The following is a 15,975-nucleotide window of genomic DNA, read 5'->3' as shown; positions in this document are numbered from 1 at the left end:
TCATAATCCAATATTACCAATGGAGCTAGGTTTACCTTTGCGATTGTCACAAGCTGTGGATGTTAGGTCGTGGGACCTGTATTTGACGAGCTTTCTTCCACTTGTCTGAGCAGAGTCTACCGAACACTTAGGCTGCGTACAAGTGGGACAACAACAGTGGTACAACTCCCATCATCGTCCATCTGCAGAGTACAAAGTGGATGATTTGGTGTTAGTTCGTTTTCCCCATCTTACGGTACGTGGTTTATCTAAGGGGCTCCTTGTGCAGTGGAAAGGAGCGTATCGGGTGTTGCGGCAAGTTGAACCACAAGTTTATGAAGTTCGGCATGACGTCTAGCAGGCCAATCCTCCAAAAATTATGCATATGCATGTAAGCAACCAAAGGGAACGACTCGAGAGACGATCCATGGGGTTCAAATATAGAGGGAAAGGGCCCATGAATAAGAGTGCACCCCCTTTTCCAATCGGTTAAGGGTCTTGGGATATTTGGGGTTAAGTGTCCTTGGGTTAGAATAGTACTGGGTTGGGTGACCTCCCGGGAAGTCCAAACTCAGGAGCTTACATTTGGTATCGGAGCGGTCTCAAGTCCGACTCTGTTGGTTGGCTAAGGGAATCACACCACATGTTGATTGACATCTGGCTGGTCCAGTTTGCTCCCGAGGGGTAGGGTGTCAAGAGAGCGGGGCTCTCGGGAGAGCTGCGGCTCTCAGCTTCCGTTCACGAGGGCGTGAACTTGCAGGGAAGCGTGGTGGATTGTAAGCAACCAAAGGGAACGACTCGAAAGACGATCCATGGGGTTCAAATATAGAGGGAAAGGGCCCATGAATAAGAGTGCACCCCCTTTTCCAATCGGTTAAGGGTCTTGGGATATTTGGGGTTAAATGTCCTTGGGTTAGAATAGTACTGGGCTGGGTGACCTCCCGGGAAGTCCAAACTCAGGAGCTTACAATGCAATGGTTGAAATGTTTTATACAAAGGGATCAAGAGCAGTTAATACCACCTATAGATCTACCGATGCCTCCTCCTAACGTTCCTCCAGATCTTGGCCCATCTACAAGAAACCCTAATGGTCTTCCATTTCTGGGAGGAGGGGATGATGTAAAGGCCAAGTGTATGGCTACGATACTATATACTAATATTAGCGTAGTGGGATTTTGGTAGTTGTCGGATTGGTTTCAATTTGAACCCTCGCTCCTGTATATAAGTTAGGGTTTTTGGGCTAATTGATATGCACATTTTTGTATTTCCTTTCCATATTCTAAGCACTCACAGAGCAACCCTTCCAGAAGAAACTTGACCCTTATGGCCATTCTAAAAAAATGTTATGAGTTGAAAGTAATTAATGGCTGAATTTGATAGTAGAGTTTTATATATTTCATAGTTTAAAATATGAGGTTCTATTTCAGATTTTTGGAAAAGTTTTAATATGTTTTGGGACTATGCTTAGATATTTTGGTATATTTTATATATATTCATTTAGATTATTCTTCTATTTATAATCTATAAATAAATTTATAATGTATAAAATTTTCTTAACGCTTCTAATTTATTCTAGCATCTAATAGTGGATATAAAATAAATTATAAATATATTTATAATTATAAAATTCAAATTAAAAACAATAAGGCACATTTTTTAGCTTAAAATGAAATCTATTTTTGAGTAAAGTTGGATTATGAGCACTCACAATATGGTTATTACAAAGCTATCTAATTAATTAAAGAAATGCACTTACATAGTTACTCAAAGAGTTTATTATAGAGTATTATATAAGGTCACTAGTCAAATATAAGCTTACAACTCTCATTAAATTTAATTTTGGCATATAATCATTGAATAAAAATGTGGCTTGTGTTTATGCCCATAATATGTGATAATACTTGTTCAGCTTTATATTAACTTCTCTTCTAGTAAAGCTTTTAGAATTTTTTGTTGAATTATATATTTATCAATTTGATTAATAAATAATTTAGAAAAGGTATAGATAATGTTTTGTAATTGACCCAAAGAGCTCCATCCACATTAAAACATTGATCTACCAACTTTTATTAACTTATTTTTAAAGTGTTATATATTTATATATATATAGAGAGAGAGAGAGATAGATAGATAGATAGATAGTTAAAATATTTTGGTTTGTTTAAAAACACTTGTAAGAGTGGATATATCTAAAATATACTTAAATATTCTAGGATATTCTTATTTAAATTAATTTTGTATTTATATTTATAAATATATATATTTTTTATAGCTATACTATTATTAGAATAGTAGAATTTTGATAGTTGTTGAATTTCTTTTAATTTTGACCACTTACTCCTATATATAAACTAAAGTTTATGTATGCATCCACTCATATTAGTGGAAGCTTTTATTGTCCTTAAGGTGTTTGCACCATGTAGGCGTGCCAAACAATTGCATTCACCCACATGTTTACAGAATATCCCAAATCCACCATATGGCCCATGTGGGCAAATCCTTCAAAAAACACAAGCCAAAAAGACCAACCAGTCAAATTAAATCCCCAGAATATCCCAAACCCACCATATGGCCCATTTGGGCAAGTCCCTTAAAAAAACACAGAAGTGGCTACAGCAAAGGAAGCTAGGCAAATCCAAGACTACTCATACTCAAAAAGACTAATCAGTTGAGTTAAGAGCCTCAATTTTATATTGCTGAATCCCACACAAAAGAGAATGAAGAAGGGCATTTAAAGGGGAGGGGATAACTTAGGGCCATTGTGTTTTCACTGGCCAGACACAAGACTTGTAGGATGGGGGCTCCAAAGTGCCAAACAAAATGCAATTACCCTTAATTACCTCCTGTCATACACCTTTGTAGGAAAGAGACTAAGAACACTTTTTTATCTTTTAAATTTGCTTAAAGCCACTACATTATCACTAATAGGTCGTGAAGCATTCTCTCCTACTCCAAAATTCTCCCTCAAAACCACTCAATCCTTAGAAGAAAACACCCTGAAAATCTAACTTTCAAGAACATTTTTAGATTTAAGATCATTATTCCAGGGCCACTATGTTGCCACCAGCAAGCTGTGGAATGCTTACACACAATCTTAAAGCCATTGTGTTGCCATTGGCAAGTTGTGAGATCTCTCTAGAAAATGCTCTCCATTCTAAAATTTACAAAATCATTATTAAACACATTTAAACACTTTAAGCCCAATTTAACTTCCTCTTTATATCTTTTATTCCTAACCAAATCTCTTAAAACTAGATTGCAAATCCTTACCTGCACTTTAACCAAATCACAAAAAGAAACGAATCTCCTCTTTTGCCCTAGTGCCACATAAATTAAAACACACTTTCACATGGTTATATTAACAACCTCAACTCTGCTTCCCAACTACTTACTGCAGATGTGCTACTAAACTCTAACAGATATTTTCTGGAGGTGGCGTGACAGTCTTAAGGGTCGCAAATATTCAATTTAGTGGTAACATTCCAAACTGGATATGGAACATGAAAAAGTTACAGGTACTTGATATTTCAAGTAACAATTTCTTCAGGCTAATTCCGACAATTATCGATCTCTTCAGCAATATGAAGATTTTGGAGAGGCGGTGCTATAAGCAGCAAGATACAGGCCGTGGTCTTGGCAAACCCCAACGACAAGAACTCGATCCTGCTCATGGGGAATCCAGGGATTGGAAAGACTGAGTTTCTTCTATAAGTCCTTGTGGATCTAACAGCGACTCTTTAGGACCAAAGGCGGAAGCCTCTCGATTACCACAGCTAAGCTACGACGATGTGAACCAGGATCTAGACCTATGGGTCCTTTGCTTCCTAGCAGGTCTTCTAGCTTTCACACCAGCGAAGATGAATCACAAAGGATTTGAGGAGTCGAAGATGAGTCCAGTGAGATTGCGCTCCTCAGGCAGGAAGGCTTCCCAAGTAGCAATCTGGATGACGTAAAAACGAAGGGGTGGCATACCATGCAGGAGGATGTCGATTGTAAGCTATTGGAGGTGTATCGTCTGTTTCCTGCAAGGACAATTGGGGAGGGTGCTTGACTTGCTCAAGCCCATTCATGAACAAGCCAAATAGTGTGGGGGAGAGGGGGATCCCTGTCTGACTCTAGTATATTGAACATTTTCTGGTATCATTGTGGAGGAGGAGACCTGACAATCACCAGGCTCATAGGCGCATTGTTTGGGGGAAGCCCAAGCTTGAGCGGGAAGATCTTGCCGCTGGCATCGTGCCTAGAGCAGACGAGCACCTCTTCGCTCGGATCAAGCCCCAGCTCCTCCTTGATCGCGGTGGTGAGATCCGCGAGAGTATTACCCCCGTGGAAGTGAAATCTGGGCCACTCCTTGCAAGGAACTGGAATGGTCTCGCTCTTGTCCCACACCACCGCGTAGCGGATGAGCCTCCCCTCGGATTTGGGGATCTTGAAAGAGAGCTGGGGCGTCGCCTGGCACAAGAAGAACACAAGGATTCCATCGATCGATCGTGGAATTGGCAGGGACCTCTTACCGAGAAGGAGCTCTTGGATCGCCGGTGGTGTTGCTGCTGGTGTTGGGTCTTGGATTCGACCACCTCCACCTCCCAGAGGAGCCAGCTCTGGGTCGCAGATCTCACGGGCACGTCGTGCGTGACCGAGTTCCTCCATGGAGGAATCCCGCCATTGCCGCGCAGGAAGTTGCCATGGCGCGTCTTGAGCTTGACAAAAGAGCCTACCTCGCCCGCCGCGATGGGCTCCCACTCCACCAGCGATTCCAGCGATTGATTGCCGCGCGCGCTCTGCAACACCTTCTTGCCCGTCATTCCCAGGAGGAAGTGCTCGTCCGAGGCCGTGAGGTAGCAGCCCAGCGCGCTCTTGAGACGGACCACACCACAGTCTTCCCCAGAGCTCTCGGCGATCTCCACCTCCCACACCGCCATCTCACCGGAATCGCGCTCCTGCGACACGCCCACCATGTCTTCCTCGGCCCACAGGTACTTCCCGTGCGAGCTCCTCAGCCGGACCGTCTTCGCCTTCGCGAAATGCTCCATAGCCGATCGATCGCTGGCGCTGCCCTAGCGAGATCGCGCCTGCTTAAGCTTGCGCGCAAACGCGTCGCGGAGTGGAAGGAAGGAACAAGGAAAATCTCCACTCCTTTCTTCCAGATATTAGGGTTCTTGGGCACGGCGAAAACACGGCATTTGGCATGGGCGGAGAGGATTTGTCCTGGGCGTCTGGGCGAGCCTGGGATCCCCCACGCCACTTTCCTCACCATCCCTCCCACCGCGAAGAACATCTTCTCCTGGGCGCTCATGCTCGGGCCGACCAAGCCCGCGAGATCTTCGATCAAACGCCGCTCAGTCCGGGCACTTGCAAGCCGCCAAGGAGATTTTCAACGCGAAGCCCGAGTGGGATCTAGTGCTGCGACCTCGACGAGGCGATGCGCGCGCTGGAGCGCATGGAAGAAAGAACCCTAATCGCCGCCACGGCCATGCTCAGCGCATATGGCCGGCACGGGCATCTCCACCAGGCAAAAGGAGTGTTTGATTCGATGTTTCCTGGAACGCCATGATAACCGGGTACGCCATCAACGGCGAGCTTGCTTCCGCGGAAGCAGTGTGGACGTAGCTTCGTGGAACTCTATGCTTTCGGCATATGCCGCAGGGCATTTTCTACAAGCTGAGCGTTTGTTTCGTGACATGAGGTTCATGATGTAATGCCATGCTGGCTGCGTATGGGCAGCACGGGCAATTGCAAAAGGTGGTGGCAGTGTTCGGGAATGCTGTTTCTATTTGTTTTGTTCTTGCAATCACTAATCACTTAGACCTTGAAGTTGAGTAGATGGATGTCAATAATGCATTTTTCAATGGCAAGCTAGAGGAATTGGTGTATATATAGCAACCTCCAAGTTTTGAGATCCAATGTTATATGTATAAACTCTAATAATCCATTATGGATTAAAACAGTCACTAAGGATTTAGTATAATACTTTGCAGAAGTTTTTTTCTAACTTTTGGTTTCTCTTGTGCAGAAGTAAATTGGAATGTATGTTATTGTTTTCATGATGGCTCATTTATTCTCGTGTGTGTTTATGTTTCGTCATGGCCGGAAAGACAACAAATCTTAAATGGCTCAAAGAACAACTTTCCAAACAAATCTTGGTAAAATTTCCTTTTGTTTAGGCTTATAAATGAGTTCTAAAGATAAATATATCTCAAATCTTATCAAGAAAAATAAAATCTTAATATTTACCCTAAAAATGTCTTTGTGCAGATCAAGGCAGGTGGCATGGCGGAGATTGTCGCAGCACCACCACTGCTGCATGATCCGGAAGATCTCAAATGCCCTGGTGTGATGCCCGGTCTGGGCATATCCCGAGAAGTGCCGTCACCTCAAGATCATCCCACTGCCGCTGGATCCGCAAGTGCATGTGCTCACCGCGGTCCAGATTGCACAGTGCTAAGCAGGCGGCGAGAACCGTGGAGAGAACAAAGGCATTGCACAGTTGCCTCCATTTGGTCAAAGAGATCCAGCTGATATCCTCGTGTAGAACTCTCCATGGGGAATCAAAGAGGTTGAGGAGACACTGTTAATTCAAGTTTAATTCGTTCTTTCTTGGAATTTGTGTTTGTGTTCTTCCAGGCATGAATGTGTTTGTGTTCACTGTTCGATCCTCAAATTCATAGAAAGGTGATGGATGAAAAACCTCCTGTGTAGAAGCTGCTACTTCTGGTCCAAAGCTGCCATGAAGGCTTTACTTAATATGCACGGTGGTGGGATTAAGAGCCCGTGAGCATTCTTGCTCGCTAAAGATTTCTAGGCACAACGATTAGACGTGTAGCTCGCACCAGTATAGCGAGCATGAGCTCATAAGTCCCTTGCATTCCTCTAATCGACCGGATCTAGAAAGAGCAAAGACGAGAAGAGACGAGACAATTCCAGGACGCGGTATCGCACTCCGGCATCGCATCAAGGACGCTCCTAGCCTCGTGAAGATGCCCTTGGCGGGCATACACTCCCTCCAAGAGAACTGGTCCTTGGGCGCGATGGAATCGAAGACACTCCTCGCCTGCGAGATTCTCCCGCAATCTCCATGACGAGAAAGAACACATGATCTGGGATTGATACCAGATCGAATGCTACCAGCTTTCACTCAAAGTGGTTTACTTCCATGGAAAGTATATAAGACGAGAAGCAGTACGGATTACGTAGGTTATTTGCTCTCTCTATGTCTCTCTTCCTCTCTCTCCTCTGTGCTGTTCTCTTTCCCTTTCAATGCATATTGGGTGATGGCTGCCGCCATTCAATTGCATTCTCTGGTGTGAAGCAGTGCTCTCACACTTGTACAGAAGGCCCCTTCACAGTGGTGTTGGAGACGTGGCATGGGAAGCAATAGCTCGGATGGTGTCACGGCGGGAGTTACTAGCAGAGGGGAGGGGCGAGAAGTGAGAAAGCGCATCAATTCTTGGCTGCTGTTGTTCTAACGGAGATTACTTGTGCTGTATTAATGGATAACATCCAAGTCTTTCGGCCATTCTCCAGGGTTTTTGGCAGGATAAGGCCGAGCCCTCCATGGCGTCCCCATTGTTAGCTGCTCTCAAATCCATAGCAAGGTCACTCTCTCGAGGATCGCCTGGACAAGTTCCTCGACGCGAACATCACCAATCACCAGGTACAGCTCGACAGCTGCTATTCTTGCATCTTGATGATGCACGTTCCGCGTTGCTAACTATGCCCGACAAAGATCTGGTCGCGTGGAACGCACGATGGCGATTTGGAAGAGCTCGACCGCCTCTTTTAACTAATGCCCCTCTGGAACACAGTCTCGTGGACAGCTTTGCTCGTCGCCTACGCTCAAAGAGGCTACGTCGAGAAAGCCAAGCTGGGACCTCGTCTGCAACAATGCGCTGCTAAACAGCTATGGCGAGAGAAAGCCATCATTTTCTTTCAGGGGATGAAACAGCGGGGTCGTCCTGGAACTCGATGCTGGGATTAATGATCCATGCCGGAGCAAGACCTTTTGTCTTACAATCTCCTGCGCACAACCGGGCTCGTCAGCTCCCGCAAGGAAAGAAAATCTTCGACAAAATGCCTTACCCGTGAACAACATCCAGGGCGCCTATGCACACCACGAGGACGTCTCTCGGACAAAGAGCCTGTTTGATGCGATGCTGTCGAGAGAAATCACCTCCTGGAACATAATACTCTCGATCTTCTGCGCCACCTTCCAGCTCGAGAAAAGCACTTGAAACGCTGTTTGATTCCATGCCGGAGTTTAATGTCGTCTCCATGCTCACTGCCTACGTGAGCTTCGGTCATCTCGAAGAATCCAAGAGCTTGTTCGATAGGTCCGAGACAAGCACCAGATTGCCTGGAACGCAATCAAAGTGTGCCAGAAAGTTTGACCTTCAAGGAAAATCCTTTCTCGATTTAAGGGTTCTTGGGCCGGGCGAAAATGCGGCATTTGGCATGGGCGGAGAGGATTTGTCCTGGGCGTCCCGCATCAGATCGTGTCACACACTCTTGGCCGCCAGAGACCTCCACTCCCGAATCCTCCGCCCATCGCGCTACGTCTCCAATCTCCTCATCGAGATGTATGGACGGCTGGGCGAGCCGGGGATCGCCCACGCCGCCTTCCTCACCATCCCTCCCGCCGCGAAGAACATCTTCTCTTGGGCGCTCATGCTCTGGGCCTACGCTCGCAACCACAGACCCGACCAAGCCCGTGAGATCTTCGATCAAATGCCGCTCCACAACCTCGTCGCCCACAACGCGATCCTCTGCGCGGCTGCCCAGTCCGGGCATTTGCAATCCGCCAAGGAGATCTTCGACGCGATGCCAGAATGGGATCTAGTCTCACACATCACACTGCTGCGATCGTATGCCGAGGGGGAGAACCTCGACGAGGCGATGCGCGCGCTGGAGCGCATGGAAGAAAGAACCCTAATCGCTGCCACGGCTATGCTCAGCGCATATGCCCGGCACGGGCATCTCCACCAGGCAAAAGCAGTGTTTGATTCGATGCCCTGGCACGACCTAGTTTCCTGGAACGCCATGCTAACCGGTTACGCCATCAACGGCGAGCTTGCTTCCGCGGAAGCAGTGTTTGCCGCCATGGAAGAACGGGACGTGGTTTCGTGGAACTCTATGCTCTCTGCATATGCCGCGAGTGGGCATGTTCTGAAAGCCGAGCGTGTGTTTCGTGACATGAGGGTTCATGATGTTGTTTCTGGAAACGCCATGCTGGCTGCGTATGGGCTGCACGGGCAATTGCAAAAGGTGGCGGCAGTGTTCCAGGGAATGCTGGAGAGGAATCTTGTGACGTGGAATCTCATGCTGGTTGCGTATTCGCAGCGGGGGCAGATCGAGATGGCGCAGTGCACGTTTGATTCCATGCAGCGATGGAACGTCGTGTCCTGGAACGCGCTACTCGCCGCTTACGCCAAGAACAGCGGCGATGATCTCCAGTGGAGGCGCGTCTTCGACTCCATGCCGCAGCGCAATCTCGTGTCGGTGAACGTTTTGCTGTGTGGATTGATCAGCGCGGGGCAGCTGGGCGAGGCCAGGATGGTGTTCGATGCCATGGAGGAGCGCGATCTCGTGTCCTGGAACTCGATGCTCTCGGCGATGGCGGCGCAGGGCGACGCCCGGGGGGCCAAGGAGCTGTTTGACGAGATGCACGAGCGCAATCTCTCGTCGTGGACGGCGCTCATCTCGGCGCAATCCCACACGCGCGCGCTGGATTCGTTCCGGGAGCTCCAATTGGAGGAGACCCCCGACGCGGTCGTGTTCCTGGTGATGCTCAATCGAGCGTGCAGCCACTCGGGGGGGATCTCCACTGGGCTGGGCTTGCTGAGGAGCATGAGCGCGGATTTTGGGCTGGATCCGAGCAAGCGCCACTACTCGTGCGTGATCGATCTGCTGGCACGAGGGGGATTCCTTGGGTGTGCGCGGGATTTGCTCGGCAGCATGCCCTTTGCGGCCGACGCGGTGGATTGGCGATGCTTCCTGGCCGGATCAGGGGATGGATTCGCCAAAAGAACCGCTGTTCTTGGCATGGATTCGTGGAGCGCTGCCTCGTACGTGCTACTGGCAAATGCGTACTCGTGATTGGATCTATCAAAATCGGAAATTTTTTTTTCCTCTCCAGGAGATTGACAACAAATTTGATTTCTTTTTTCAACTCCTGAGCTAGAACAATCACAAATTGATATTTTTCCGAAGGGAACATGAAACGAACATCGATCTGGCATAGAAAGACTACAAAATTTGGATCGGCGCCGCCAGTCGAAGCGATAATTTGGGCCTCGATCTGGAAGAGGTGCTCCAGCAGTCCTTGCAAAATCAAAACAAAGGATGTTGTCATGAATCAGATCTAGGTAGCTTAAAAATCCCACTCCAGCCACGCTCAATACTGTCCATTGCCGGATCCGGGGTCGGAGGCACAGAGAAATCCTCACAGATCAAAAATTGCGAAAAGCTAGCACCGAATTCCAACAAGATCTCGAGTGAGGTATTGGCCTGCTGGACGGCGAGGCGAGGCGATGCGAGGAGAGAGAGAGAGAGAGAGAGAGAGAGCGAGAGCTCTCAATCAAGATCGCGAGCTCGCCACCGGCCAGCAGGCCAACGCCTGCCTCAAAATCTTATGTGTGTGAGGCGCGCGAGAGAGATTTCTCGCTCGCTCGCTCGCTAGACAATAGATTAGATTCGCAATGGACAAAGAGCCAAGAAGGAAAGAAACGAGCTAGCCACACATTCTCAAGAATGTGGAGCCTTATAAAGGCCTCCATCCATGCCATGCATGATGCTTCGGCCATTGGACAGAATATCTCTGTTCCGGCGGTAGAAACGTCTTCCGGCAAATAATCGCAATGCATTCCGGCGGTCCAGAAATATTCCGGCAAATGATCTCTCTTTCTTTCCTTCTCAAGTGGATGTACCCGAGAGAGACAAGGCATTGTTAAACAAGAGTATCACGAAAGCCTTGCCTTTGCTTGACTCGTCTTTTCGTCTCAAAATTCTCGCTTCCCCGCGCCGCATTGCAATGATCGAGAGTGCATTCCCCCCCCCCCACTTTGATCCTTATAAAACTCTGCGAGGTAAAAGGAGGGGTCGTCAGCAGTAGCAACAAACAGTAGTGAAAGAGAATCAAAAGCTTAAACAAAGACAAACCGTCTTGACTTTCTCACAAAAGCTGCTGGGAAAAGTCGAATGCCAGTCCAGCCAGCATCGCAGCAGGCCCCATGGATCGGTACAGAGAATAAAAAGTTACCAGGGACGAGCAGGAAAACAACGAAACCGGAGAAGAAAATCGTCCCTTTGGCCACATGAGCTTTGATTCTCAGCTACGGAGCTTAAGTACAAGTTGAGCGGTGGATGCAACATGGCCAGCAGCGGCTTTCTTCGCAAGTAAGGAAGAGCAGCGCTCGTCTGCATCCAAATCAAATCAGCGCTCAGAATTTAAAAAAAGTGGAAGAATACACCAAAGAGGAACACGAGAACCGAGAAAAAATGCCCCCACCTGCATGTGAATGCGAAGACAAGCCCGTGTATAGTTTTATCTCAGCTTGCCCTTCCCTGCAGGTCACATCATCATTCCGGAAAGCAAAGGCGATCACGATACTCTAAGCTTGCTCTAAGGGAAAAGAAAAAACTAAATTACAGGCATCCACCACGTACCCTGTCCGTCAAAGAAACAAGCTGAAATTGTTCTTTGATGCCGCGGCTTCGAACTCGTTTACCATGTCGTCGGTGAATTTGTCCGCAAACAGCTCCTCTATGGCGGAAGGCGTCAAAGCAAAGGAATTAGCTTGATTTGCTGGCGATGACGCCACTAAACAAGTTGTCAACTCGTCCAAGCTGAGTACGTTGGCCACGAGCTGCTTGGTTGTACCGCTTGCCCGACGTACCAGGCCCTGCAGAAAAGAAAAGTTTGGAGAATCTTTGTATAATATTAGGACCGGTACCTGAACGCTGCTGCACATTTTCGCTTTCGATTCTTCGTCAGAGGGAGACTTGCCAACGTCCAGAGTCACATATTCTGCACCGATCCCCAGAGCTAAGAGCGCCTGCTTGTAGCAAGGAAGAACAAAAAAAAAGAAAGAAAGGAAAGGTAGCTCAAAACTTAGCCTGGAACTCACGAGCTACCTGATGCATAGAATATATAATCAACGCAATACGAGCTCCCATATCCTTGAGTTTGCTGGCAGCTCTCAAGCCCTCATAAGTTGCAGGGATTTGTACCTGGAGACAATATCTTCAACTAGCAACGACAAAAGAAAGAAAGAAAAAAAACGAATAAAGTTGAAAGAAGGCTTACCACGACTGAGCTGTCAATGCTGGCGAGCTCTGAGGCAGTACGCAGCAGCGCGTCCGAAGATTTTCCCCAGGCTTGCAAGTGTATCTCTTTTGCCCCCTGGATTGCATGTGTATCTCTCAAGCCAGAAAAAAAAGAAAAAAAATCGATCACACAGATGATCAGGAAGGACGCGGTGTAGTATAGCAGTTGATAAAAGAAAGCAAGAAAGAAAACCTTACACCTTACCAGGCGAAGTGCTTGGTTCGAAAGAACGCCGATACTTTTAGTTTGACATGCTACATTTGATTCTCTGAGGAGCAACGGATTTGTTGTAACCCCTGAATAGAACATAGACTAGACTCAAAACCAAAGAAGAAACAAATAGAAGAAAACTATGGATGGATTACCGTAGAAAACGCCCGTTGGAAGCCATTTCTTCCAAGCTTGAATGTCCGAGGAATCCACGAACAAGCGCATCGATCCACTGCTTGAGCTGCCACATTCTCGATCTTACAACCGATAGACCGATCGCAAGAAACACTCACCTCAATGACGCCATAGGCACAGAGTAGCCCTAAATTTTGTGAGATTGCTGACTTTCGTTAATGCCATATATATCTTACAGTGGAAGAATTCTGAGAGAACGAGGAAGATTGGTGGTAAGAAAATGGAAACCTTTGTGCTGTTAGAAGGGCAGTGCATTGGCAATCTTCATTGGCAATTGCTACTGCAATTTAGTAATATATTAATCCAATTGATCAATTGGAAATTTAAGATGGTAAAATAAACTAGAATATACTAGGAAATTATAAAAACTTTTATATATTATAAATATAAAAGAATATTAAATGGTAAAATATCCTAGAATAATCAAATATATTCTAGATATATTCACTACCACCCCAGTATTTTCTTAAGCAAACTAAATAACAAAAACCACTATAAAAAGTTTAACAATAGTATACACTTTGCTTGCAATGATAATATTTTGTTTTTCTCATGCAAGATCACTTCAATAGTTTAGTTTGGGAGTTGATCTTGGAGCCTTGCTAGTGCTAGAATTAGGGGTGGAGTTCAAGCAGATGGAAGTACTAATGTTGGAGCTGATGGAGTTGGAATTATTGTTGGAGCTAGAGTTAATCCAGGAATTTTATTACAATTTAGAGTAGTGTGCTTGTAGATGTTGTCCAATAGGAATTATCTAAGCAGGAGCTGGGAGTTAAGGAAATCACTTTCTAGACCAGGTATACTGCCCAACATTTGCTTGTGAACATTAGCTAGAACTTAAAAAAGAAATACCTTGCCACAAAAGTGGGTGGAATCTGCTTTAAGCAGCATCAACAACAATAACAACAACATGACAATAGTAAAATTTTTCCAGACTATGGACACATGCTTGGACTACCATCAGATTTTTTATTATGATAATATGCCCTAATCTCACTTGCTTAGTAATAATAGAAATTTTATATTAATATATATCTTGGTTTATGACTAAATATGCTAAACATGTGAATGCATGGAATATGAAAAAGGAATACAAAAATGTGCATATTAATTAGCCCAAAAATCTATCTTCTATATAGGAGCGAGTGGTCCAAATTAAAACTAATTTAACAGTTATCAAAATCCCACTATGCTTATATTAATATACAGCATGGTAGCCATACATTAAATCTCACATCATCCCCTTCTCTAAGATCCATTAATGCTTCCTCCTAATGTTTTTTTAGATCTTGGCCGTCCATCAGAGAACCTTAACTATTTTCCATCCTTTCAGGTGGTGTTAATTGTTCTTAATCTCTTTATACAAAGTGTTTTAGCCATTGCACATGCACAATGTTTAGAGGATTGGCATATTAAATGTTATGCCAAACCTCATAAACTTGCAATCCACTGTAACATCTAATATGATCCCTTCTACTAAAGAGCCCTTTAAACAAATCATATACCATAATATTGGGAAAATAGATTAACATTTAGTCATCCATTTTGTACTGATGGATGATGATGGGAGTTGTAATGCCATTTTTATCCCATTTATATATGGCCTAAATGTTGAGCAAACTTTGTTTGGACTAGTGAAAGAATGCTCATTAAATATTAATTCTAAAACTTAACATTAGTAACTCATGGCAATTGTGAAAGTAAATTCAACTCTATTAACAATATTAGATCATGACCATATAAGAATTTATACAGTGAAGTAGTAATAAAACTCACACCCCTATGACATACACACAGCAAATAATTATTCTAATCCAAATGTTGAAAATTCACAACTGGAAACTAACCTCATTTGTAACATTTGACAATACCTTATACAAACCAATCTAGACAGGCAAAGGCTGTGCATGTAGACATGGGTGTTTGGTCCTCTCTCCTGGAAGTATTTGCTGCAAATGAGGCATCCAAGTGGCATTCACAAGCTCGAGAGATATGCAGCGAGGGTGGTTCACTTGGAATGCAACCTTGTCTGGTAGTAGTAGCTGGGATTAGTTTCAGTTCCTGCGCCTTTGCAAAGAAGTTCATTTACCCAAGGAGGGTTCCAGTTTGAAAGTCTAACATGTAGCCTTTCGTAAGTGTGGAGTTCTTCCTCCCTTGCCTACAACTTTTCGTTGGTTTGGAGTAGATGAACTTTGCATTTGAACGTTGGATCCTGGGGCAGCAAGCCCCACTTGGCTTTGCACTGGGAATGCACTGGAGACGTTGCAGCTGGTGAGCATTGGAGCATTTTGGTGCACTGCTCGTTATTTATCTTCTAATGATGTCTGTTGCAGGCGGATGAGATATTTATCAACTGCATCAAAGAAGAGGGTCTTTACGACGAGATTTGGCGAGCCTTTGCTGTATCAGATCGGTGGGTGTTCAAGGAGACAGGAGGACGCATGCTCATCCTATTGTATTGAGAGCCATCACCAGCGAAAATGGGATGACTGCCGACTGGTGATTTTTAAGCCTTCCAACTCCATTGGAATTATACTTAAGATCATATTTGGTGTTCGCAGCTACGAGTTCAACCACAAATTCTTGAAGGACGTGGTTTCCAAGATCTGCAACACCGTTAGAGGAGTAAACAGATGGTGTATGATATTACCTCCAAGCCTCCTGCCACACTGGAATGGGAATAACAGTAAGCAGAATTCAGCTTGATTTTGTTTTTCTCATCCTGAGCTCTTCAACAGAAACGAATTAACATCAGTCTCCATCCACTCGCCCTGAATGTGAGATCAGCCTCTTGATGAGTTGATGCCTTGAACGGCGGAGATCTCTGAAAAATGGTGCCATCGTCGAATTAGCTCCCTCGGACCTGAAACAGAGCCCCAACCTGTAGATCGCGGCCAGACAAACAAACACTGGAGACTCCATGCCATCAACCGGTAGCACCACACCTGATGCAGACGGGGCCAGAACATCAGCCAATTGTCCGGACGCTTCAAATCCGACAGAAGCTGCGAACTCCGAGTGGAGACGCTGCAATACAGTTATGGCGTCAGAAGCAGGACTTAGAGTTCCGGACTGTCACAAGGTGCAACTCCTGTGCGGGTTAGCGTTGGTGGGGATGGCGAAGTTGGGGGAGGATTTGACATATTGGTTTTAGGCTGGTCGGATGTAGGTGTAATGGCTGCAAAAACATTCATGGTGTAAAGAAATGTACATTAGATGTTCCAGTTCATGGTGTTTCCTCACTGATGGTATTGTTGAAATCCTCAGCA

General features: G+C 45.6%; 3 protein-coding genes across 3 annotated transcripts; 1 reads left to right on the top strand and 2 right to left on the bottom strand.

Annotated features, from left to right (window-relative positions):
* Positions 1-4,064: 4,064 nt before the first annotated feature.
* On the bottom strand, positions 4,065-5,113 carry LOC9651047. Its single transcript, XM_002972199.2, has 2 exons — positions 4,494-5,113; positions 4,065-4,431 (listed from the first exon to the last, which is right to left on the bottom strand). Exons 1-2 carry the CDS (start codon positions 5,010-5,012, stop codon positions 4,120-4,122), a joined length of 831 nt encoding a protein of 276 aa, XP_002972245.1. The 5' UTR covers positions 5,013-5,113; the 3' UTR covers positions 4,065-4,119.
* Positions 5,114-7,153: 2,040 nt separating this feature from the next.
* LOC9650582 (pentatricopeptide repeat-containing protein At4g02750) lies at positions 7,154-10,279 on the top strand. Its single transcript, XM_024677356.1, has 2 exons — positions 7,154-7,633; positions 7,706-10,279. Exon 2 carries the CDS (start codon positions 8,227-8,229, stop codon positions 10,069-10,071), a length of 1,845 nt encoding a protein of 614 aa, XP_024533124.1. The 5' UTR covers positions 7,154-7,633; positions 7,706-8,226; the 3' UTR covers positions 10,072-10,279.
* Positions 10,280-11,099: 820 nt separating this feature from the next.
* LOC9651046 (probable transaldolase) lies at positions 11,100-12,833 on the bottom strand. Its single transcript, XM_002972198.2, has 9 exons — positions 12,805-12,833; positions 12,667-12,752; positions 12,506-12,597; positions 12,281-12,376; positions 12,109-12,204; positions 11,928-12,029; positions 11,641-11,876; positions 11,483-11,538; positions 11,100-11,391 (listed from the first exon to the last, which is right to left on the bottom strand). The coding sequence occupies exons 1-7, from the start codon at positions 12,816-12,818 to the stop codon at positions 11,649-11,651; spliced, it is 714 nt and encodes a 237-aa protein (XP_002972244.1). The 5' UTR covers positions 12,819-12,833; the 3' UTR covers positions 11,100-11,391; positions 11,483-11,538; positions 11,641-11,648.
* Positions 12,834-15,975: the final 3,142 nt, after the last annotated feature.

Source organism: Selaginella moellendorffii, unplaced genomic scaffold (genome assembly GCF_000143415.4).
Source record: "Selaginella moellendorffii unplaced genomic scaffold, v1.0 SELMOscaffold_19, whole genome shotgun sequence".
Lineage (NCBI taxonomy): Eukaryota > Viridiplantae > Streptophyta > Lycopodiopsida > Selaginellales > Selaginellaceae > Selaginella > Selaginella moellendorffii.
This window is presented reverse-complemented; position numbering and strand designations above follow the sequence as displayed.